At 43.2% G+C, this 26,490-nt stretch overlaps 1 protein-coding gene across 1 annotated transcript in view; it reads right to left on the minus strand.

Moving 5' to 3' along the window:
• Positions 1–3,023: 3,023 nt before the first annotated feature.
• Positions 3,024–26,490, minus strand: part of Mindy4b (MINDY family member 4B) — a 37,206-nt gene continuing 13,739 nt past the window's right edge. Inside the window, exons 6-12 of the mRNA XM_052730952.1 lie at positions 25,747–25,912; positions 25,085–25,150; positions 21,394–21,464; positions 19,292–19,364; positions 18,462–18,623; positions 4,786–4,966; positions 3,024–3,166 (exon numbers count right to left, since the gene is read on the minus strand). Coding sequence (XP_052586912.1) covers positions 3,024–3,166; positions 4,786–4,966; positions 18,462–18,623; positions 19,292–19,364; positions 21,394–21,464; positions 25,085–25,150; positions 25,747–25,912 — 862 coding nt within the window. The remainder of the gene's footprint in view (positions 3,167–4,785; positions 4,967–18,461; positions 18,624–19,291; positions 19,365–21,393; positions 21,465–25,084; positions 25,151–25,746; positions 25,913–26,490) is intronic.

Raw genomic sequence — 26,490 nt, forward strand, 5'->3', positions numbered from 1 at the left:
GCAACTTGAGTATGAAAGGATTTATTTTCATTTACAGCTTGTAATCCATCACCAAGAAGTCTGGGCAGGAACTCAAGTAGGAACCTGGAGGCAGGAGCTGATGCAGAGGCCATGGAGGAGTGATGCTTATTGGCTTGTATCCCATGGCTTGCTCAGCCTGCTTTCACAGAGCACTCAATACTCCCTGTTCAGGGATGGCTCCACCCACAATGGGCGGGAGCCTCCCACATCAATCAGTAATGAAAAGAAGCCACTAATAAGTTGTGTACAGGCAAAGCTTAAAGAGATATTTTCTCAATTAAGGGACACTCTGCTCAAAAGATTTCAGCTTGTGTCACACTGACATAAAACTCGCCAGAACAAGGTTGATATTTCCAAAAGACAATATCTCCATCTCCTCATCATTTCATTCCCACTTAAAGGCATGGTCAGTTTAGGTCACTATTCAGAAAAGTTAATATATTCAACTTCATGGCAACAGCCTTTCCCCTGTTTGAGAAGCTCACGGGAAAACAACAAAGTCATTTCCTTCAAAACACAAGATGTTTAAAGGTAAACTGATAGCTCAGCAAATGTAGAGCTTGCGGGGAGTGTTAGAAGCCCTGAGTGAATGGAGTTCTGAGTCAGTGTGTGTTGTTGACATAGGCATGGTCATGTCAAGGACCACAGCTTTAGACCAGAAGAAAATGGCAGATCCTCCCGCCCCCTTAGGGTGAGGCTCAGAAAGATGGCAAAGTCTTTCTGTGGTTGGTGTGTGGATGTCAATAGTGTAGAAAATGTCCATCATGGTTTTTCTCCCCTGATACTTATGGCCTGAAACTGCTCCCCTACAGAGACTGCTCCTACCAAGATAGGCTAAACCTATCCCCTTGACCAGCCATATACCATACACCCCACCTTTTCATTTATCAGGGCACAATAACCCTGCCTCCTTATTCAGCTGTGTGTAATAACCCCACCTTGCTATTTCGCTGTATATAGCAAACATGCTGAACTTCCATGCTATTGGGGTTCCTCCATCCAAGAGCCCAGTCCACCCATCCCAGCTTTTCTGTGTGTCTGTGTGTCTGTCTTTTCTTCATTCCCTCACTACCACAGTCAAGTTCATCCCTGGAGCCATGCTGGGTGCAGCAATAGTTAATTCTCCATCTTAAAAACAAATCCAAATATGAGTGGGTGCTTCACTTCAAGATGAAATAAAAACTCATTTACACAGAATATTGACATGGCATACAAAGTGAAGAATACCTTTATGTATAACAATTGTTACCTTTATGTATAAACATAGGAACTTAATCTTTCCTTTGTTTATTTATTAAGAGAATTTTGTTCCAGAGATAATTTAACATAAATTATAACATATGAGACATGGCAAGCTAATATAGCTATAAAAAAGTAAAAATTCAAAGACCACGGGGGAAAATCAAAGGATAAATAAAGGCAGGAATAGAAAATAAAGGAATTGGGCTATTTCCAGCACGCTGTTGTAAGGAGCGCATCGGACGAGAGTTGCTGTATTTTCTCAGTTGTCATCACCGTTTTTTCCTTCTGCAGAACCCTGCATCTGTTTGTGTAGCAAGTGTACCTGTGCTCAGCCACACAGGAGGGACCACAGTTGATCTCAGAGAGTCATGAGCCCCTCGAGGACCTAGACTGTTCCTGGGACAAAAGAATGTCTTTATTGCTTGGGACTTAGTGGTATCTCTTGGACTGGCTGCTTCCTGACAGAATACTTTCTAACATGCCTCCAAGCTTTCTAGTCATCAACCTCCAAAGAGACAACTTAATACTCCTAGAACAAACTCAAATGTATTTTAGACCCCAACTTCCCCCCCAAATACAATGTCACTAATACCAAACGAGACTAGGGTCTGTAGGGCTCCACTCACTTGTCTGATGTATTTAAAATTCTGGATGAAAGCACCAATGATGAAGATACCATGATCAGCAATCTGAGCCATAGGCTTCCTCTTTAGACACAATTTATTGCTCACTTTGAAGCTTTCTTCTCCACATTCATCTCAGAGTATATACTATTCTTGAGCCAAATGAAAGGGCATTTAATAAATTAATGTGGACACTGAGTGCGGAGACATTGTTCCTTGGAATCTGACCTTTGGTTTCCATATCCAAAGCCCTAAATCTGTGAGTCAGCACATAGGGTGTGGGGTTGGGAAAATGTCTAGAGGCTTCTCCTGTACATCTTCTAGAAAGAATATATGGCTAGTCTGTGCATCTCTTCAGAAATGTGCAGGCATTTAGCATAAGGAAGAAAGATCACATTCTTTAAGGAAGTCTTTTCCTCCCTGAATGCTGAGATGAAATTTTATTTTTGTAGAATCTTATTTTGTGTAGGAGCAAGACTGTCTCAACCTATGTTTATTGCTATAATTTATATCTAGTTCAGGAGAAAGAAACAAGCAGAATGCTGGTAGGAAGAATGTGTCTCTCTGCCTGATGACTTGACCACTTGAGTCTTCAGCCCCCCCCCCCCCCAGCCCTGCCAGAGCTCCAGCCCACAGGGATTAGCCCCCTTTCCAAGCAGGAGGAAGCTCATTTCCACTTTCCTGAGAAGAATCAGCTAATGTGGCTATGTGAGGTATGTCCTTGGAAAGGAACACCACCCTTACCGGGAAGCCTTGAGGAGACTTGAGCTTTTGCCATTGCTAAAAGCTGATGATGTATTCCTGATGACTTCATCCCCAAATGAAAGTGAACTCCCAGCTTCGGTCTTAGTGAAGTCTCAGAAAAAGAGCAGTTTGGAAAACATGAAGAGGAGAGACCATGTTTTCTCTTCTGAATTAAATGAGGGAACCACTATTCAGACCCTGGGATAAAAACATTCTCAACAGCACTCATAATGACTGCAAAGGACAGCCAAGAGAAAAATGAGAAACTGCCAGTGGTATTTTTCAGTGGGGCTCCTGAAAGGGGAATGTAGGAATTAAATGCTCACCCCTGCACTGGATGGACCCTGTCATTCCATTTGTTCTGACCCTTCAGACAAGTTTCTAGTTTTCTTTTTAGAAAAAGGGAATCGTTCCGTTCCAGTTGACAGTAGCCTCTCTCCATTTAGTTCTGACAGCCATTTCCACTGGAGAAAACCGTCTTCCTGATCCATGTTTATCCTCACGGTGCTCCCCTTCCCAGTGATGGGAGTGAGTATCTGAGGATGGAATGGCAGCATTGACATCCAGGCCCATTGGTCTATTCCCAAAGACACCAGCACACAAGGAAAAGAGACAAGGTGGGTGGAGCCGGCCCAGGAAGCCTTAGGACTAAATGGAAGGGATTCTTGCAGCTGGTGTGTCGAAATACCTATTCAGAACTCATCTGTAGGAGCCAGGCTTGTTGTGTGTTGGGATGTGAATATTCATGTCCTTTAATGCAGCATGACGTGACACATAAGATCAGGCATTTGTCACTGATATTACCAGGAAAACAGGTGAAAGGGAAGCTCCTCGCTTTTTAAGAAGAGATGTTCACTTGGGGGTAGAGTCTAGGAAGGGAACCTGGAAGTTGTTTTCAAGGCCTAGGTTTGTCTCATGTGAGCCAAGTGACATTTGAGAAGTACTTCAAATACCATCGCCATGCTTCATTCATTCATTTAGTGGCTAAACATAGCAACTGTACAACTAAAAATAGATATTAGAGTACCCGCTTCATATGGCTATTTAATGCTTGTGTTACATACGCCCTAACACAGTACTCAGAATAGAACATGGGGGATGTTTGTAAGCTGAAAAAATGGAGCTTACTTCATAGGTAAGATAAAGTAAAAACGATAGTAGATATTATATGGCCAATGTCACACTCAAGTACGTGAGTTAATATGCATTTCCCATAATTAAAGAAAACACAGGAGCTGCACAGACATGTTCTCAGCGCCATTTCTAGATGCAGTGAGAACAGCAGGAAGTGAGTTGACCCCAGGCTTCTGATGCTAAATGCGAAGTCAGGTCATGGACAAAATCCCACAAAGGGAGCCAAAGTTGCTGGGCAGAAGTCAGGTTTGTCCACTGTTCCAATCTTGTCAGAGGTGCCAATGTTTAAAGACACCTTAATGTTAATCATTTTTCCTCATGAATTTAAGGAACGGGAGTTGTAATTGAGAAAAAAAAAACAAAAGCAAGCAAACAAACAAACAAACAACCAGCCTGCCTGTCTGTGTTTCTCCCAGGACCTGATAAAGGTTTGCTAGAACGTATGCGCAGGGGATTCCCTGCATCTGGCTCATAGTTTGCCCTCAGAAATGTCTTTTGAATTAATATGAGCAGAACTTCATTCTTTTTTCTTTCTCTTTTTTTTTAATTTGTATTTTTATTTAAGAATTGCATTCTTACTTCAGCTGCTCATGTTACTGGATGATCGCCTTGTGTTTGCTTGTGTACAGGATCGGCCAGCTGGAACTGTGTCTCCTTTGCCTTGGTTCACCTTTCCTGGGGCATTGGACACCTCAAACTTAAAGGCAGGGCCCTGGAGAAAGATTTCTGGAAATTTGACTCCTCAACCTTTATTATCTTATCTAGAATTTATTTTTCTGTGTTCTTTCTAAGGCTAACACATGTACACACACACACACACACACACACACACACACACACACACACACACATTTTTAAGCCCCCTGTGACAATAGATTTAGGCCTAGGCTGGGGCTTCATTCTGGAAACTGAGTCTAAGTATGTCTTGCAGTGGTAGTACAAATAACCACACAGCTGTTAAACAACGACAGCCACATCTCTGAGTGCACTAAAGCACACACTTGGAATCTCAAGTGCTCACCTATTGTAAGACGCACAGGCTTTTTCTGTGAGGGCTGCCCACTGTAAAAGTGCAGATCAAAGACACGCTCCATTTTCCAGTCTGATAAGAGCTGCCTGTTTGTGCAGAAAAGGATGCTGTAATTTCCACTGATGTTGCACAGCCAAATAGGAAATGTGGGAGTCTTCAGCATGCTGCCCACCTGGAACGGGAGAGGAGAATGCAGATGAGCATCTAGATCTTTCTGTATAATGAAAGATGCTGACACCTTCTCCTGGTTAAAAAGAAGTTCGGAGCTTCTTGTTGCACATGTAGCTTGCAGGCCATTGTATGTAGTCTAAAATTTAAAACCAAGGCTTTATGGAGAATGAATTTACACCTACAAATGGTTTGGAAGAAGAGCAATGCCTCACTTTGCTCTGAACGGACTGTACTTTTTAAAATGTAGTGGCCTCAGGGAGGAGGCCAAGCTTTTCTAGTTTGGCTTTAAGGTGAGGTAATGTAAAGTGAACTATAAATATAGATGTGGAAAATGAGAACGCCAATTCTGTCTGTGTCATTGGCTAGTGTAACTGCTCCCAGTATAATTCCCAAGACTGAGTGATGTTCCATGCAGCAGACATCAACTTTCTGGGAACACTAACCATTTATATTGGAGGAAAAATCTTCTAGGAAATGTAAGAAAGACACACTTGTGCACGTGTAGACCTGCGAGTTGGCATGTAGATTACTGGTGAAGACATAGATACAGTAGAGTATATTGTTGGTGGGTTGGAATGGAGAACAGTGAAGAATTCATCCAAGTTAGGTGAAAGTAGAAAAAGACAAGCGTAGAGCAGTGGCGGTGGGCAGAGCAGCGACAGAATGGCCTGACATAGGACAGTGGACTGGTCCTGTTTGTATGTGGGAGCTGCTCTCTTTTTCGTTTCTCCAGCTTCCTGCTATCCAAATGAGGGATCAAGCATGGGAGTTCTTTTTTTTTCCGAGACAGGGTTTCTCTGTGTAGCTTTGCGCCTTTCCTGGATCTCGCTCTGTAGACCAGGCTGGCCTCAAACTCACGGAGATCTGCCTGCCTCTGCCTCCTGAGTGCTGGGATTAAAGGCATGCGCCACCACTGCCCGGGCATGGCAGTTCTTATTGGTCAATTCTTGGCTCTAGGGTTTATAGGATAGCAACTCTGTTATCAGGACATGGTTGATTTTGATTGGTTTTTTAAAGTGGTAAGATGGATCCTCCAGAGGTTGATACCAGTTGTAATATACAGTTCAGTAGACCATGACACTGTAATATGTTGCACTGTTGATGGCCTAGAAAGTTTCTAGTTGTATTTTGTGAACTCAAGGGACTCCTATAGTGTCCCAGACTTGTTTGTTCCCCACATTTGTGCTTGATTGAGCAGGAAGGTCAATCTTGGGTGTTGGGACTGAGGGTCTTTTCTTAAGGTTGAATAGATTTGTATTATCACTGTTCTACCTACTGTAGCTGTTCTGTCAGGGCACTATGGGAGGCAGTCATGAAGGGGACTGGTCCACAAATAAATGCCTGCTGGCCTGTTCTAAAGGCCCTGTTGACAATGGATTGTCTGCTGGTATTGGCTGGAATCCATGCCAAAGCATCATTAAGACCTAGATTTGTTTGATTCTATAGAAGACAAATTTGACAATTCAGTTAAAACTTTGGGCACCAGACGCAGGGATCAGGTAGATGGCAGCCAGTGGTTTCAGAAGGAGTAGCCAGAGGAGCCATTCAAAGTGTTTTTCCCAAGACAGCCAGCCCTGGGAGGCTCTCTTTCAGATTTTGATGGCTTGGCTTTTGAGTCTTTTTCACTACGTCTTAAACCATTTTTTTAACTTGTGTGTACAGCCTAGAGCCAGACAGATGCCTCCTTGAGCAGCCATTATTAAATAATTACCATAGTAGTTTAGGGGGAGGATGGATCAACTCAGTCCTGTATGATTGAAGAACATTTGAGATGTAGTCTAGAGGTCAACTGAAGCCAAAGGCCAGAGACAGGGACCACAAACAGTTCCTAGGTCTAAGGTTCTGGACAGATAGATTACAGGATAGGTGGCTAGCCCCAGCACTGGGCAGTTCCTCTTCTTTCATGACCTGTAAGGAGAAGGGTTTTCTTAGGGCCAAGGGCAGTGGCTAAGGCCTGTTTGTGAGACTGTGAGCCTTTTATCCATACTGAGGTCTGATTTAGAGATTGCTCTTCTGGACCATGTAGGGTCTCAAAAAGAGGTTTAGCCACAAGTCCAAACAGAAGTACAGATCTAGCAGTCAGTACCTGCCATTACCAGAAAGGAACACAGTTGTTATTTATGCCCATGTCCGAGGTTGATTCTTTGAGGTAGTTGGACAAGTGTCACAGAACCGAGAATCAGGATGTACTTGGATAAAGAAGAAGGCATCCATTGAGTCTGGGACTAAACCAGGAAGTTCCTGGGTATTTGTCCTGAGAGAGTATAAGATTTGGTTCAACAAGATATGGAGCAGCCGTGATGGTGCTAGGTCTTATCCAAGTTGGTTGAGTATCATCAGGCCTTTGTCTATGGGTGTTTCCAGGATTTACAGTGGCAGTGTAGGTTGGTGGCCAAAAGTTATGAAAGGAGGCTGTAGCCATCACTGGGCCTCAGTGATGGGCTATTGGGAGCACCTAGGAAAGGAATTAAGAACTTTGAGAAAAACTTTCAGGGGTTTCAGATAGCATCATCCAGGCATAAGGATATCCCAGACCTCAGGGGAAACTTTTGAAAACAACTGTATTGCTGTTTCTGAGAAACTTCACATTTAAGATTATTAAAGTAACTTGGAGTACTTGTAGAATCCAGGAAACTAGAAAGGGGTCACTGGTGCAGGGGAGTGAAGCTGAAAAGGGGAATAATGGGGACGCAGGTTTAGGTGGGGAGAGGGATGGAAGGATGTGGTAGAAGAGGGGGTGAAGGGGGAATAATTAGGGATATTTGAAAAGATCCATATGGAAACTATTTTATAATATATGCCGATATATATGTACGCTATTACAAATTGCTATTGGATATCCACCATAAGTTAATGGTGAGAGCCTATTGCTTGAAGACACCACATACTTTGATCACAGGACGTGAAAAAAATTAAGTTAGAACTGACAATAAAGCTTCCTCCCTGATGACTAGCTTTTATAGTATTGGAAGGTGTTATGGAGGCTTCCAGTGGGATAGGGGTGGTCATTAACAGTTTTACCTAGATGTGAACCTGTGGGTTTCAGTAATGACTCCGGTGGCAAGATATCTCATGGGTATAATAGTGGCATGAGTGTTATAGGGCTAACTAACCACTTTCTGATAGGATTTAAGGTCTGCTCACAGGAGGAAACACATGCCTGGTACTTTAAATATCATCAAGAACCCATGGTTGGAAGCTCAAAGGCCATGGAGTGACCCAACTGCTATTATTTTGCTAAATGGTCATAGTATCAAACTGTCTTCTAAATTCGTAACTCTACACTCATAGACGAGCACAGATCTCAAACATCATCTGAGAATTTCTTTGCGCAGTGGTTGGTGGTTAATGCAAAAACTCACAACTTACCAAAGTATAGAAAATAAATGTCACTGGAGTGCTCAGCCACCAATGGGACGTCTGTATCACCCCTCCCCAGCCAAGGCTCAGGGACCTTCTTTGAGGAAGGGGTGGAAAGATTGTAAGAGCCAGAGGTCAGGGAGGGCTCGATGGAAACAGTGTCTTCTGGACATGACAGGACTTCTGCACTTATGAACTGTCAGCAGCAGTAGTTGCCTGGAAAAGATCTGCTGAAGATCAAGCCAGTCAACATTATAGCAGAGAGGAGCTCACAAGCCCCTGCTCCTTACTGAGAAGCTATTGATAGTTGATGGCTTCTGGGGGAGGGACAGTCAACTTTCTTTAAGGGTTTGGCCCCTAGTAGGTTGGCCATACTTCAGTGGGATTAATCAAAAACAATATCAAAAAAAAAATGTTTCCAAGGGCATAATTTTTGGAAAGTAAAAGTAAGTATGCTGTGGAATAATTCTTCTGTACACTGTAAAGATTTGTCACTGGAATTGGTTTAATAAAAAGCTGACTGGCCAGTAGCCAGGCAGGAAGTATAGGTGGGACAACCAAACTAAGGATGCTGGGATGAAGAAGATGGAGTCAGAGGAGACGCCACCACATGCAGAGGAAGCAGGACATGTAAAAAATGAGGTAACAAGCCGTGAGCCATGTGGCAGAGGGTAGATAAGAAATATGAGTTAATTTAAAGTGTAAGCATTAGCTAGTAACAAGTCTGAGCTATCGCCTGAGCATTTACAATTAATATAAAGTTTCTGAGTGATTATTTCGGAGCAGCTGCTGGCACAGGAAAACTCCACCTACATAAGTATACCCTCACATGTTTTCCCACTATCCAAACTTAGTTGTAGATTAGGTAACTTCATGGCCTTACAATTACATACACAGCTTCTGCAGAGATGCATAGTTGTGTTTAAGAACCTGGCTGCATCTGAGTCAGGCCTTCAAGTTACATAACCTGCTGGTGGTGACCCTGCACCTTCAACAGCCCCTGGGTGTCATAATATTATAGTGCATTTCATCAATGATGTCTATCATTTTTTAAAGACAGGGAAGCATATTTTTCAAAAGAAAGTTTTCCATCATTAAGATTTAAATATTAAGGATGATTTTCTTTTAACTTGAGGTGGTGGCTCATCAAGTTATAATTGTAGTACTCAGGAGGCAGAGACTGGAGGATCACACGTTCAAGATCAGCCTGGGCTGCACAGTAAGTCCTAGACTAACCTGAACCACAGAACCTTGTTCTTAAAATAAGAACAAGGAAACAACAACAAAGCACCAAAGCATCTTTTTTTTTCCTATTTAAAGAGATAAACATGAGCTACTAAGAAAACACCATGATTTCTGCATGAAGTTGGGAAGAGCAACTGGCCTCAGAGCTTGTGTTCCTGGAGTGGAACAGTCCCACATTACCCTTCCCTTCAATCCTTCAGTGCTGTTTGTTCAGGAACCAACTCTATTTTCTGGAAAAGCAAGCTTTGAAAGATAATTACATGTGTTATAGACCCAAGTATTACAGGCTAATAACTCGACACCTTTCCCCACTCAATAGTTCTATTCAAATTGCTTCATTTTCTTTAAATTCTTCAGTTGTGAGCAAACTGGAGTTAATTTTGTCTTTACGTGTTTCACTTTTGGTTACCTAGAAAAATTTTATTATTGTTCTTAAAGTGAGGTTCCTTCCAGTTAATAGGTTAAGGACGACACATCCCTAACCCAGCCAGGACACACTCACAGCACACACTCTTCTATCGGCATGAGAATTGGTGCCTCTAATATAAGGGTAACCTGAACGTGCTGGCTAGTTTTATGTCAATTTGACACAAGCTAAAGTCATCTGAGATGAGGGAAATGCCTCCATAAGGACTAGCTGAGAAAATGCCTCCATAAGATGGGCTGTAGGCAGGCCTGTAGGCATTCTCTTAATTAGTGATTGATGTGGAAGGATCCAGCCCATTGTGAGTGGGGCCACCCTGGGTTGGTAGTCCTGGGTTCTACAAGAAAGCAGCCTGAGCAAGCCATGGGAAGCAAGCTAGTAAGCAGCTTCCCTCCATGGCCTCTGCATCGGCTCCTGCCTCCAGGTTCCTGCCCTGCTTGAGTTCTTGTCTCGACTTCCTTTGGAACTGTGATGTGGAGGTGTAAGCCACACTGAATAAATCTCCCTGTCTGCTTTCCCTGCCCATTTGGCTCTTTTAATGGGCTTACTGAGGATGGGTGGCTGAACCTGGCTTGAGCCACAGCTGGCTGTGACCCCCAAGTTTGAAAACAGCAAGGCCTGCAAAAAATTAAAACAAAGCACCTTCTGGTTGAGTCTAGTCAGCCCTCACCCCAACCCCTGCCCTGTTCTTGGCACTCCACATGCCCATTTGACTGACATTTTTCAGTTCAAGCATTTTAATTGTTTTTGAATAGACATGGTTTACCAGTCACCCCTCCCCCTTCACAGGATTCTAACTATATTTTATTGGTGAGATTCCACCAGTTCTGAATTTGTGCATGTCGCCATGGTAAGAAGGAAATTACATTTGATACAGTGGTACTATAAATAAAAGACCTTTCTCCTTAGGTTCACTCATGGTGTAAGAAGCCCAGTCGCTTGAGTATTACCTTCGGCAACCAAACCCTCTGTAACTCAACCCTTTCTTTAATCCAGTGAAAAATGATAAGGACAGGAAAGATGGACACATGCTGACACCAGAGAGCAAGAATTGAGTCCATGTAGGTTTTCTTTTTGTGCCACTGGTACAGTGGTACTTAGGAAGTGCCTTTGCATAAGGAGCTTAACATTGCAAGGCCCAAGGCCCCAGGTTGGTAATATGAGTAGGAGCACAGTGTCAGAAATGTTGCGCGTTCTTCATTGAGCCCTGGTGACTTCATTGAGCCCGTGTATAACTGTTAATGGCCTGGCTTTCCTCTCTGCCACCTGGAACCCACAGTTGATCTAACTTCTCTGGCAGGGTTTGCAGGTATGTTGTAAAAACAAATTAGATCATGCTTGCAGGGTGTAACCTCGGTGACTTAGTGGCAGAGCGTAGTGAGCATCGCTTCATTGGTTATTTTCAAGGTTGGATTTCTTCCCATCAGGCTCTCCAAAGGGAAGACGTAAAGAGAGAAAAGGGTACCATTGGGATGGAAGCAGGCGCTGCCAGGGCTGCTGTGGGAACGATTCTGGCAAGATCCAAATGACTTTAGTCCCTTCTAAAACTCAGAGTTGATTTCTCTTCCCACTGGCAGGTGTAACGATCACGTGAGCCTCCTAAGGCTTTCCAGATGGTGTTAAACTCAAACTGCTTTATGTTCTCACTTAGGTATTGGAGCCTCACACTAAAACTTGTACCTTCAAATAGAAAAGTAACAGGGAGGCTTCAAAATAGTGCCTCGCCTCGTGGGTAGCTGGCTGCTTCCTGCAGGAACTGTCAGTCTGGTGGGCTCTAGGGGGCTTGCCGTGTCGTCTGATGAGAGCGCCACCCTTTTTTCTTTTTAAATCTCACCCACTGAGCTGTGACACTGGGACAGAAAGATGTGTGTGTGTTTGCAATCTCTGCAATTTTATCACAGAGGAAGAAAAGACTGACTTGGGAAGACAAAGGCAGAGCTACAGAATGGGTTTCTCCTCAGCCACAGAACCCAGCTGTCAGGCGGCATGCAGGTTGCCTTCTGAACTTAGAAGCCTTTTTTCTGCTAGGTTCTCCTCCTCGGTGTGTAGAAATACTATTCAGATCTACTGCATCCACCCTGGACAGGACCCACCAGATGCCCTGAAAGCAATACACACTCAGTTGCACAAATATGGGTCTCATGCAGTGCCATCGTGCCTTGGAGCAGAAAGGAAGGGCCCTGGCCGTGAAGGGTCTTTGAGTCAGCAGCATGTGTAACATTATCCTGAAACCTTTTCATTTCCTTTTTCAAGCAAATGGCTGCTTTGCAAGGCGTTTCCATTCCAGGCTAGCATGTTGTGAAATATTTGGCTTCAGGGTTGACTGAAGTCAGAGCAGATGGGTACTTGGTAAGCACACGTCTAAGCACCACTGAGCTTGTCCTAATGAGGGGGAAAAGTGTTGATACCTGGTAGCTGTGATCTACCTGTCCAGAAGTTGGATGGGGGCAAACACTGTAGAAGGCATATGATTCATAAACTCATAACCTGTGATTCATAAACTCATAACAGCTTTAGCTTTAAACTACTCAACTGTCATACATTTTAAACCCCCTGCCACTGTCAAAATGTTAGAGCCCACCACAGTGCATCTGTAGCAAATACTCAAGGTTGTGTAAGATCAATCTGCATTTCTAGTTGATTTTGAAAGTGCTAATTATAGCATACAGTTCCAAGAACTAGTATTTCTATATTTATAATTTATTGGAAAATGACTAGTATGAAACAGCAGAGACCGTGAGCTTTGAGTGTAGATAGAACAGGACTCACAACCCTACTCTGACATGTAACTAATCAAGGCTTTGGGGCAAGGTCCTCTAACTCCCTCTGGCCTTTCTAATCTCTTAACCGAATGACCGTGCAACCAACTGGAGTTAGGATTATAGTTTTGAGTTATAAGTGGAACAAGACGTCATTGCTAGGAGAAAGTCTGGCAAAACTAGGAGCTCTCTGCCCATGGCTCTCAGCACTATAGAGAATGAAGCCACTCCATAATACACCCCCTAACTACTATCCACCAGGGGTAGTGAGAAATATACATGAGTATGTTTGCAAAATTATGTCAATGCTTCATGAGCTGGGAATTGTTTTTTGTCCTGATACAGGGAGATGCTATGGAAAGAATGGAAAAAAAAAAACCACTTCATGGAAAATCAACTGTGTAATGTGCGTGTTTTGTATATCCATGTTTCAGAAGCTTAAGTAAGATGACTGTTAGCCTGTAGCTGCTCTATAACACATTTTTTAAAAAACCAAACGCAAAGTGCATGACAGCAACATCATCATAAACGTCCTCAGGGTTTCAAGCCATTAGTGTACAATTTGAGGCAATTTTCACTGAGGGCACATTTGCAGGCATCTCCCTGGGGAGAGAACACTGAGTCCAAAAACGAAGGATGAAAAGTCACATTAGTCACTTTCCCCAAAGCTGGAAGCATTTTAGATTTGATTTCAATGTAGATCTTAAAGTGACCCCAGGCAGCCTCCAGCCTCTGCCCTACTTGGAATTGGCAAGCAAGCCTTTGGATGGCGCCCTGTGGTCTCCTACATCGTGCCCTCTCCCCAGCAGGAAAGCTCTTATTTTTTTTCCCTATGTGCTGTGTGTGCTCAACTACCTTTAAGGTCCTTGAAAACATCCCCTTCTTATTAGAGGATATTTTAGGCTCTGCAGGTAATTTTCTTTAGAGCATAGTTTAGTGCTGGATCCCTGCAAATTCTTGACTCTGATGCACTCTACCTCTTCGTGGTGGCATTTTCTCTGATGTGGTCCTGTTCCTCAGACCAGCTTAGCAGCTGCTTTGCAAACACCTGTTCAATTTTAGCCTCAGATATAGCCAGCTGCTTGTTCCCAAAGCCTTGTAAACGTTAAAAGGGAACAAAAGGCTGCCTACCTCGCCAGCACTGACGAGGCGAGGATATGCTGTTTCTTGTAGGTTCTGTTGAAATAGCTGACTTCCCAGTTCTCCTCACAGCATGAATTTAATCACAAAGCCAGAAGATTTTATTTAATTCCCTCCTTCCTTTAGAATAGTAATTCTCATCTAGGGACAATTCTGCCCCCACCACCCCCAGGGGACATCTGCAAATGTTTTGGGGTATCAAAATGGGGGTAGAGCAACTGGCATCTAGTGGGTGCCGCACAAGAACTTGCAATGTACAGCACAGCTCTACAACCATAGACAAATATTCACAGTACCCAAAGATGAGAAGCGCTATCTGGGACAGAGGTTTCTAGCCCTCACTGACTGTTAGAATCACCTGTGAGATTTGACTTCACGTGTCCAGTGTCCCTCAGACGAAGAACACTATTTGGGGTCAAAATGGCTTTTCACTTACAGAACTCCATGCAAAATGAAAAGGCAGGTACTCTTGTTAAAAACTTAGCAACGTAGAGCTCTGTGTGACAGTACAAGTGCCTTACTCATGAAGTTAGTGCTCATGAAGAAGTTTGAGGATGTCCCAGGCATCGATAGTTTCCAGAGCTTTCTGAATGGGCTTAGTATGCAGTCAGGTTGATATCATTGCTAACTAGCATTTATCACTTGTATTGTTCTAAAACAGCAGTTCTCAACCTGTGAGTCAACACCCCTCTGGAGGTCAAACAACCCTTTCACAGGGGTCACCTAAGACCATCGAAAAACAGATATTTACATTATGATTCATAACAGTAACAAAATTACAGTTATGAATTAGCAATGAAAATAATTTTATGGTTGGGATCACAACATGAGGAACTGTATTAAAGGGTCACAGCATCAGGAAGGTTGAGAAGCACCGCTGTAGAATAATCAGCATATGCTTCCTGTGGTCCACACAGGACTCATTTTTGTATCGGGACACAGATCCTCCCAACTAAGTGATACTGAGCAAGCCTAGCTGATGGAAGCATTAGAATGCCATTCATTGTCATCTGCCAAAAATCTCATATGTGCACAGAACATTTTGGCTTTCCATAGAGATTAAGATTCACGATTCTGTTTGCTTCCCACCATCTTAGAGCTCAGAGATCGGGAGAGAGTCATCAGTCATCAGCTCAGAAGGATAAGGCTGGGCAGGTCATGCCCCTGCTGAAGGGTCCAATATCTGTTATTTTTCTACCTCTGTAGGAACTACCTTGCCTTTGTGCCAAGGCTTCTAAACATGGGAGGGGTTGTCCATTGCTGGCATGTGACATAGAAGCCAGTGGCATGAGAGGAAACTTTTAAAACGAACCTTTATTTATTTAAATGTATACAGGGTCAAGCAATTGCTTCGTTTGTATCACCACAGCAGTAAAGGTTAAAAACGATCTTAAAACTGGGTTGATTTAAGGAAAAATAGCAATAGTAGCACAAGCAATGTAGGGGCATGATGCAAGTTATAAACTACAATACTGTGAAAGAGCTTTGTCATAAAAGACGAAGCACAAAAATTATTGTCATTTTTGTGTTCCACCCTTGGAACTTGATCTAGCAAAATTTCTCCATGTTTTGCAAAACAGAATCTTAGCACATTGCTGAGATCTGAGACATACAGAATGTTAGACCATAGACATGCAGTGATTATGTATGGCTAACAGAAAGGCAAAATACATAAAATGAACCCTCACTTCCGCCTGAGTTTTCTTCATTATATTTACTGAAGTCTAAAGTGAACCCCCAGTTTTTCTAGAAAATGTGATTAGGGACTTTATGACTATAATCCATCTGTTCTCATCCAGGATGTACCAAAGTTTAGTCTTTACCATTCATGTAGTGGTATTCTTTGCAGCCATTAAATGCACTAAAAGCTGGATTCTTACTATGTTGTGGATGATTGATTGATAAATAAAACACTGATTGGCCAGTAGCCAGGCAGGAAGTATAGGCGGGACTAGCAGAGAGGAAAATTGAGAGAACAGGATGGTAGAGAGGAGAGGCCAGCCTGCCGTCTAGGGAGCATCATGTAAAGGCAGCAGGTAAAGCCACAGAACACGTGGTGACATATAGATTAACAGAAATGGGCTGAGTATAAGAGTAAGAGGTAGACAATGGTAGACCTGAGCTAATGGCTGAGCAGTTTAAATAGTATAAGCATCTGTATGTTTATTTTATAAGTGGGCTAGGGACTGCCGGGCTTGGCGAGACCTGGAGAGAAAAACTCTAGTTACAAATGGCGCCCAATGTGGGGCAAGAGTTTCCACCTAAAACCTGAGAAAAAAGATTCTAAAACGGAGCTAAAAACAGCTTCCTAGTTATCTCTCTCAAATTGATGGGTTCCTGGTGTGTGCGTTTGACTGGCAGTATGGCAGGAACGAGGCAACTACAAGTGACACATTATGCTGTATGGTAGATTTAGTCTTTGCTAGTACAAACAACAACAACAACAAAAAAAAAGTTTCTGGGCTGCATGCTGCTTTGATAGAAGCATAGAACCACTGTTTCTAAGAGTTGATGGCTCCCAGAGCTGGTGGTGGCCCAGAGCTGGTGGTAAACGTACCACTGTCATGTTGGGAAGCTGAGGTGGGTGGAGCCAGCAGCCAAAGCTGCTATTTTAGTCCTAGTAATGCTGCAGTTTAAAACAATAGATTCACAATAAGACAAATTCAGATGGAATAAGACTTTAAATGTTTTACAATGTGTGTAAAAATGTATGTAGGCTTGAAAGAGGAAAAAAAGAAATATATACAGTTATATAAAGAAATATATAGTTTTTACAAATAAAGTCTTTAAAGAGACAGTAAAGATAGTATAAAAATAAGCCACGTAAAGATGGATATTACACAGAGAATCTGAATTGTGTTGTCTTTGTGATTTTTAACTGCAGAAAAACATTTGATCATAAAAGCTGTTGAGTTAAACAAATATGTATATTTTAAAGGTACCTTGACTTTAAAATTTGGATGTAAGGATATGTTGCTTTGGAAAGGAGGCTCTGCTTTTGTTTCCACAGAAAGCCAGAGGCTATGGATTTGTTCCAGATTAAGATACATCAGGTTTGACCAGCCAAGACCCCCAGAAAGGTCTCTGATGACACCATGGCCCAGATGATCCAACATCCAGAATGGTTTCAAGGCAACTGGCTCAGACGATACACCCTCATGGACTACTCCATGATCCTAAAATTTTCTTTGTGTCCCCATAAGATACAGGGACCCCCTCCAGCAGGAAGTAGTAATAGAAGCTATGCTCAAATTCCCAAATATACCAAGCTGGCTTTCTGTTTAAAATTTTACATTGCTATGGATTTTAGTTTATTGATACAAGTTTAAACTTAATTTTGTTATACTGTATATATATATATTTCTATTCTTGTTTGAGGTATTACATTTATGTAACTCATTTAAATTGTAATGAATAATTAAGAAATACAGATTAATAATTAGTCTTCTATGATCGTCAAACTTATAGTCATATTGTTTTCTAGGTATATATAGATATAATTCAATTAGGTAGGTAATCTTCAAACACTTCAAAGACCTACAGAATATGTCATTTAAAATGTTTTAAAAATTTAGACTCTCTGGACAATGAGACATGTCTGCTCCTGGCAGCACCAGATTTACTTCAGAGAGGAGGATGGGCATTGAAGACACTCCATATGGAGTTTATCTTCACCTTGACAAAAATAGCCATTTGGGCAAGCAACTGTTCTTGCCTGGACTGCTTGATCAACTGGACATGCAGGACCCATAGGAAGGTGACCACTGAACTTTGCTTGGTGAAATGGTCCTTCAGGTTCCTGCTTTGCAGAGGAAACTGCCAGACTTTCTACAGGACACAGAGAGAAGTGACTGAGAGACTCTAGACCTGTGGGCTGAAGACAGATGCCCCAACTTTACAGAGGAACTTTGGATGACTGTCCAGGCTGCCAGCTGTCTCTGTCTACCCTGCAAGACTCCCGAAAGTTGCTTACATCCTTCTTCCATTTCTCAGGTAATAGTATATCCTTCTGGGGTCTTTGATGTAGTTGAAGACTAAATAGTTATAATTTCCTCAGTTATGATAAAAGATAAGTTAGATATAAAACCTTAGACTCACAAATATAAGACAGATAAGATATCTTCTTTAATATTTTAACTATAATTCTTGCTTGATAATTGTTTTGTTATATGTAATTTTACTATGTTAAAGTTAAAACCTTCCTCTTTGAAAAAAAGAAAAAGCTGTGGATGATTGACTGATAAATAAAACACTGACTGGCCAGTAGCCAGGCAGGAAGTATAGGTGGGACTAGCAGACAGGATAATTGAGAGAATAGGAAGACAGAGAGGAGAGGCCAGCCTGCCATCCAGGGAGCGTCATGTAAAGGCAACAGGTAAAGCCACGGAACATGTAAAGCCACGGACATATAGATTAACAGAAATGGGCTGAGTGTGTGTGTTGGGAGGGAGTTATACCAAAGGTACCAAAAGGGAAAAGAGGTTCAGATTTGAATTAACATAGACACTTTTAAACATGGCAAAATACTTGCATTCTGGTTATAGAGTTGAGAGTCAAAATACACTAACCTGCAGGAGTCGGTCACCCTCAGAAGTGTCCTTACCCCACTGCAAGTAGCCGACATCACTGCGGGTCAGGACTCCGTGTAATGTCTCCTCAGACCTTCCTTTCTCATCGCCGTTGAAGACATTTGGACTTGCTCTCCCAGTCAAAATCATGTTTATAACTGCCTAGATCGAATGTTTTGTTAATATTTATACTTTAGTAGCAATGAAATGAAGACCATTTTCTTTAAAAGGTATTACAGAAATGGTCTGGGATGCAGCTCAGTGACAGAGTGCTTGCCTGTCAGGCCTAAGGGCCTAGATTCAACCCTCAGCACAAAAAAGATAAAAAAAATCATTTTAAATGCCCATGTTTTACTAAAAGAAATGCAGCTATGTAAGCACAGTTCTGGAAAAGCATATGTGTGATATGAAATTGGTAGAATTATAAACACATTTTTTAAAAAACATTTTTCCTGAGTCTTAACCTAGAACTCATCCCTCCCACCTACTTACTAGTCAGGTTTTCTTCCTTTATATTTGTTTTAAATGTTTCCATTGTTGTGACTTAGGAACATGGAGCTAAAATGTTGTTTTGTTTTGTTTTAAAATGCCTTTTGTTTTGTCAGATCTTAGGGATACCTGGTGAGTCTTGTCAAGGCATCTCTGTTTCTGAGATCTCTGGCTTTTGTGGGTAATCTGGGAAGGACTGTGGAAACCAGAAGGCAGGGTCTGATAGCAGTATTTCATCTTTCAAAGACAGTGTGACCAGGTTTTGCTCAAGAAGAAAATGGACTTACTTAGAAAGCAAGCCTGATTCAGAGTCTACAAAAGAAACACAGTCTTCCACCTACCTGCCTGCACAGGATGCTTCCAGCACGGGACTGCAGGAGATGAGTGGTGGTGACATCCAGGTCCTTCTGAAGCCTGCAGGATGAGGGGAGCTGTCAGCATCTGGCCAGAAACAGTGATCATATCAGGGAATACAGCAGGAACAAGGCCACTGTCCCTTGCTCATGTCCTTCATGTTTTTACATGTCCAAGGACTAGGACCAGGGTTGCAGAGGTGATGGAGAAGCTATGGTTTGGATGGTGAAGTAAGGAATAAGCGGTAAGGAAGGAAGAAGAAGACACATACAGACACATACATGTCCTACAATAGAATTCCTGTGTATGCTGTATGTAGATGGATTCCAGGCTTACTACAGAAGAGGCTTGTCCTATACGACCGATGTTTCCTGACAGTATGACACATGACCACACCATAGAGTGTTGGCTTAAAGCAGGGCTGAACAGACTCATCAAGTGGAAACCAGAGTGGCTACAACTTCGTTCCTTGGCTTAAAGATCAGAGACCAGGGGTTGGTCCTACCCTTGACCATTGGTCTGTGGTTCTTGACAACCAAGAGAAACACAGTGCTGAGATGGAAACAGTTTGTGTTCTTGAGTTGACTTATTCAGAGATTGGAGGGCATGTCCTCTGTAAATGACATGTAACTGAGGATAGTGCTATTCAAAGTACAGCATAAGAGAAGGTGGTATAGATTTGAGCATTTACATTTTAGTAGTAGCTAAGCACAGTGGCAGAGTGCTATAATCCCACCTATCTGGGAGACTAAGGCAGAAGGATGAGGGCAAATCTGAGTTCAACTTGGATAATTTTACAAGAACACGCCTCAAAAAATAAAATGAAACGTTTTTAAGTGGCTGGGCATTGTAGCTCAGTAGTAGACTTTGTCTAGTGTTTGTGATGCCCTGTGTTCTAATTTCAGCATGCACACATGTGTGTGCGCGCACACACACACAGTTTATGGTAATGCATTTATTTAAACACATGGTTTTAGTTGTTAATCTTGGGGTTAAACCTTAGGCCTCATACTTGCGGGTCAAGTGCTCTAGCATTGAGGTAGATCCTTAGTCCCCTTTTGATAAAACCATGACACACCTATGGAGTCAGAGGACAACTTGTGAGGATCCATTCTCTCTCATACTCTGAGTTCTGTGGCTCACATTCAGATCCCAAGGCTTGGGGACAAGTGTCTCTTACCTGTTGGCCCATTTTGCCAGCTCCCTAGCCCCCCTTCACGCCTTATTTTGAATTAAAATCACACTAAGTTGTCCATTCTAGCCTTAAACTCATCCTGTAATCCAGGCAGACCTTGAACTTGTGGTTCCCTTGACTCAGCCTCCTGAGTGACTGGGTTTACAGGCCTGGGAAGGCCTGTCTACTACATCTTTATCACAGTAAATGACTTAAAGAATTTGCTTATTTATTAATGTTGAAGATACTAATGGGAAGAACATTAATGTTTAGAAACAGGTTCACACTTAGATACGTGTTGATTTAAATGAACTCACTAATCAAATAATGACACAGCCCATACAAACATGATTGTCACAAAAGACAGAAATACTGCTGCAGGTCTTGTAATTCTTCCTTCCCAGGAGCCCCTACGCCTTGTCTGACTCTCAAAATCCTGTGTTTCTTTGAGAGTCTGGAAAAAAGCCTACCTCTTCCATGAAACTACTGTGCATTCTGGAGGACCCTTCCTCCTCTGGAATCCACCAGGACTCATTTTCTCTATGCCACTTTGGGATGTCAGGTGCTGCCTGGATTTCGTCCACTATTTCTGGGTATATCTGCTATCTTCTCCAGAGTGGAACCCACAGAAGATGAGCCCCTCTTCGTCTCTTATTATACTTTCCGTGGTGCCAAGAAGAGAACTTTGCATAGCATAGACAAAAATTAGACATCTAAGGGGTTTTTGTGGATAATAAGATATTCACAAAAGATACCTTGCCTACTCATATGGATGAATCAACTAAAGAAAAAGACATGTGGGCAGAAGACTAACCATTGGATAAAACAGGGAATGAGAATAGTTTCCTACCAAGTTCACATCTATGTGATCCCAATCCTGTTGGCAATGCCCACGTGGACGTTTGTGAAATTTACCTCTCAAACGTTCTGGAGAAGACCAGGCTGTAGAGGAACATGATGACACCGTGACTTCTTTCCCCTTGGAACTGTGAAAACCAAGACCGACACCTTTGTGTAGATGTAACCAACCGTCTTATTAAATAAGAAACACAGAGCCGATTCAGAGAAGAAAGCCAAGAGGTCAGAACTAAGAGTCGTACCCTTCCTGCTTCAGCCAAGAGAGCTCTCTGAAAGGGAGCTACTTCCTGTGTGTTTGTCTTTATAAAGACTTTCAGTTCTTCCTTCTCATTGGTTGTAGACCCATGCTTCGTCACTGCCTGTCTGTAAAGACTTCCAGGTCTTCTATGGTTGGGATTGAGATTAAAGGCGTGTGTCTACAATGCTGGCTGGATCTTTTTACACACAGAGATCTACCCAGCTCTGTCTACCAAGTGCTGGGATTAAAGGCGTGTGCCACCACTGCCACACTCTTGCTATGGCTCTAATAGCTCTGACCCCCAGGCAACTTTATTTATTAACATACAATTAAAATCACATTTCAGTACAAATAAAATACCACCATACCTTTGCTTAAAAGCACTGTGGATAGAGGGCACACATGTGGGTATGACTTCAAGGTCTAAGAAAAGCCCGCCCCCCTTCCTAGTTACTGGAAGAGCGGAGGCTCTCTTCTTCCCAGTCACTCCCTTCTTCTTCACTTGAAGGCCTCCCATGGGCCAACATTCTCTCGGTCTTCAACTTAGCCTTTCTTTCTTCTCCTTCTATTTAGTGATTCTCTTTAAATCACGGCTAAGATGGAGTCTGTTCCCTAGCAGGACCCTTGGAGCCACACTGAGCTGACCTGCTTTGCTGAACATGTCTTTTCTAGTTACCCCACTGAGTTCAGAAGAAGCAGGGGACTCACAGAAAGAGCTTTGGCACTGACAGGTGTACAAAGACAGTTTTCTTCATCGGCTTCTTTAGTTTTATCTGCAACTTTCACAACTACTACGTTCTCTTCCCCCAACCCCTGGGATTTATTGCAAAGGTTAAATGGAATAATGTAAAGTACACATCTTGGTTCTTGGAACATTCTGGGTCCATAGACTCTGTCCCTCTTTAAGGCTGTCCTACCTAGAACTTTCAAAAGGCAATTTGTGACTCCGTGGATCATATCCAAATTGTCTGATCAAATCCAATCCTCTCTGGGGCTAGCTTTACCTTAGCTTTCTGTCAGCTTTCTCCTCACTGCAAAGCAGCCCCTTTGTCTTCCAGGTGTCCAGGGCTAAAGCCTCCTTTGAAGGCACAGCAACAAGAAGGCTTTTGACAAGACACATTTCATTTTCTTCATGGATTAGTGTGTCTACATGTATATCTGTATCCTGGTAGAGCACAGAACCCTCAGGCCTGAGAACGGGTTCTAGAGACAAAGGCAGAAGACAGGACTTCAAATGAGTGTTCTTCGGGGTATAAGAAATGTAGGAGGTGGGGTCTGAGGCTAGTTGGAAAGCTGTTGTGTATTAGTTACCTCAATGCTGCTACAACAATACCACAGACTTGGTGGCTGAAAACAACACTGAATGATCATCTAAGGCTCCAAACCCGGCATGGGCACAGCGGAAGTTCTAATGGAGTTCCTAGCCTAATCCATGGAGTGTGACTTTTTCCAACTTGAAGGACCTGCCCTCATCTCTTCTTCATGGCCACCACCTAGCCTTTTCTCTATCCTTACACCTCCCTAGCTTTCCTACCTCCTTCTTCCAATTGGTAAGGACACTGTGGTTAATTAGGCACACAGTGCAATCCAGAGTCTTCCCCCATCTCAAGATCCTGAGTCACACCTGCCAAGTCCCTTTACCAGGTATGACTCTCCATCACCCCATCAGCTCATCTGTTGGGATTAGCAGCCTGTCAGTTAAATGAAGACGTAAAAGAACGTAAGTTCAGGGTTGCCATCTTTTCTGGGACAAATTCTGATTCCACGATTCTGTTGTGAAATTTCCCGATTTTTTTTTGACATGTACAGATTCAGATGTGAAGAGCTGTACCACTATGCAGGCTGGCGCTCTGCTCATATGAGACGATGTATTTGATTTCCTAGGGTGGCTCTCACACTTTATCAGAAAATTGAATGTCCTGAAATAATAGGAATCCATATCCTAACAATTCTGAGACCTGGAAATTTGAAACCAAGGTTCAGAGTCGGGCAGTGCTTTCTCTGAAGGCCCTGGGACAGGGTCCTTCCTGAATCTTCACACGTTGCTTGCTGAAGTCGTTGGCACTCGTCGGATCGCAGGCCTATTACCCAGACCTCTCTCCATCTTAGCTATGTCTCATGGCACGCTTCCCATGAAGCAGCCTGCAGATTTCCCCTTTACAAACTATTAGCTGTTGAATTCCAGCTCACCCGATCCAGTCTGACCCCTTCCGAACTTGACCACATCTTTAAATGACTACATTTTCAATCAAGGTCGCATTCCTGGGAACTTCAATCTGTGTTTTTGCAGGGCAGGAGGAAGGGGCCTAGGACCTCAGCACTTCACTTGATTGAGGAAGTGGGGTGGGGGGTGTCAGCTGACATCGGTAGTTCTCCTGCCCACAAGCAGCCCTCAGAGCTCTACGTTGAAACCCCTGTCTAAATAAAACGGGGTGCAGGACAGATGCAATTGACAGTAGGTAGAATTTGATTAAGGTCTGTTGATTACAGTGTTGTAGCCGGAAGGTTTCTCTGGTTCCACCTGGAAGGGATACTCCCCTCACTCAGGAAATCGTGCCTGCTCCTCCTTAGTGGGGCTGTGGTAATAGCCAGCTTGGGTTGGCTGACTCGGTGGCCCTCATTCCTCCCCACCAGTACTGCTTAGTCCTCACGGACTTAAGACATTTTCTAATCATGCCTACCCAATTCTTAGTTTTGGACGGGGGAACCTGTTTGTAGCCTCAGCTCAGATCTCTGACCAAAACCCTGTCTCCATTACTTTAACCAAGATAACCTACAGTGTGGATGTAAGTACCCATGCCTAAGTTCTCCGCCTCTATTGCCTTTGCAAGGGGTTTTATAAATCTCAGTTCTGCCCATGTACTCTGCAGCTCCTGGCTTCATGGTTAACCTGCTAATTATCCTCTGCTTACACCGGAGGTCTTTAGTTCTTTAGAAAATCCTGTTTCATTTCCTTCTCCTCTATAGAAGAGCCTTAAAAAACACCTTCCACTTTTCTGCCATTCTTATCCACTACTTTGTCCCCTCTTTACCCAGACTGCAGAAGAGGCAGTGCAGTGGAGGATGTTGTGAAGGTGCCCTCAGAAGAGGTGAACGGAAGCTGCCTTTGCAAGGCCCTAAGTCACTCACTTGAAGTCAGTGTGACCCGTCTTTGACACAGATTAGTTTGCCTCCACTTTTGTTTGTTATTCACGAGATGAGGTAAGCCTGCTTTAACATTTTCCTCCCCTCCAAAGAAATCCTGGTATCTGGCCTGAAAGGTGCTGTTTTCTAGGACTGATTAGCTGAAGAAAGGAGGTGTCCATGAGTGGCTTCTGTGTGATCTGGCCTCTGTCCAGGCTGTGAGGAGGGAAAGGCAGGCTTGTCTGTCTCTTGTTCTGCCCTTCCTCAGCCCTCAAAATGACCTGGTTTTCTTAACAAGCACCACTAGAAATATGCTTTTTAAAAGAATGAAGATTGCGGTAAGATCAGTTCCACATAAAGGGATTACCTCAACATTTAAACACTTACACATTGTAAATGATCATAGATGAATTTCTCAGCGGCTTCTTTCTCTGAAAATTCAAACAGCCGGAGCTATAGATCGGGAATTGAAGATAAAATGAAAAGGAAGATGAAAGGCCTCTCTCTCTAAGAGATCTCATTTCACTGTTATTACCTAAAGGGAGGTTTTTGTTTCATTATAAAATCACATTGCGGAAAAACTGACATCAAACACAAGGCCACATAAAACATACATGGTAAAGCTGGGTGGTGATGGCATCCCTGCTATATCCCTCAATTTTGAGTCACTATGATATCTCAAATAAAACAACTATGAGCAGGTTTTGTTTCCCCTGATAGAGTTTAACTGTCTTTATGATAACAGATAGAGAAATGCAGCTAATGCTTTTCTTTTTGTTGGTATGCCTCAAACCCAGGGCTTAGCAGTACATTTTACCACTGAGATAGTCTAAAGTCCACCAGACCAACTGCAGTAGATTCTTGATTCAAGTGAACTTTGGGAGAAACTTGCCATTTTGGCCACCAGTCACTTACAGCCCTTGGTGACTGCATCCTCTGAAGGTGTCTTTGGCTCGTTCAGGTCCTCAGTGGGGCTGGGCTTCCACGACCATGTGCACACTCAAGCTTCACTGGCTCTTTAGCTAACACAATGGCTGGTGTGCACTTACCCTCTCAAGGAAATTGTTGCTGGAGTAGTCAAGAATTGGAGTGCTACGGATGGCTCTGGTGACAAAACAGATGACGGCCTTCTGAGCTGCTCCTGCAGTCCATAGGATGTCGGCCAGCACGGCAGCGAGAGCTTGCTCCTGCTCACGCTGGCTCAGGTTGCATAAGCTGCAATGCGGGCAGGGGCGAGGGAATTCAACAATGGCATGAGCAACCTGGCCTCCGACGTTTATGTCCTTTTCTGAGTACGGGGGACAGCCTACGGGCTTCCCTCTTGGCCTGCAGTGTGAGGGTGTTGCAGGACAGTATGACCTTCCTGCTTGGGCTATAACTTCAGTCTTCACGGCAGCACATTAATTCTCTCAGCGACACCAGCCTGTCTCATCCTATACACTCTCCTGTTGTGTCTCTGAACTCCAAAATGGCTCACCCTGAACTGCTGCCAACTAACACAGTCATTTTTCAAGTCCAGTCCCAAACTATCCTTGCAGTTTCACCTCCCACATGTCCACTTTGCAAAACCTGTTCCCAGATGGAACCCCAAGGACCCCCTGCACATTTCATTCCCGTGCCTTTCCCTCAGGCACGTGCACATTCAGTTTTCCCAATGCCCCCTTTCTACCTGCTCATGTCTTAAAGAGGTCCACGTCAGCTCACCCTTAGCCATTGCTCACCTCACTCAGTACTTTGCACGTATTACCTAATTTAACCCACGAAAGTGCTCTGTCACAATACTAGATTTGTTC

The sequence above is a fragment of the Peromyscus californicus genome, unplaced genomic scaffold, assembly GCF_007827085.1.
Source record: "Peromyscus californicus insignis strain IS unplaced genomic scaffold, ASM782708v3 Scaffold_9__1_contigs__length_137607984, whole genome shotgun sequence".
NCBI classification, from domain to species: Eukaryota; Metazoa; Chordata; class Mammalia; order Rodentia; family Cricetidae; genus Peromyscus; species Peromyscus californicus.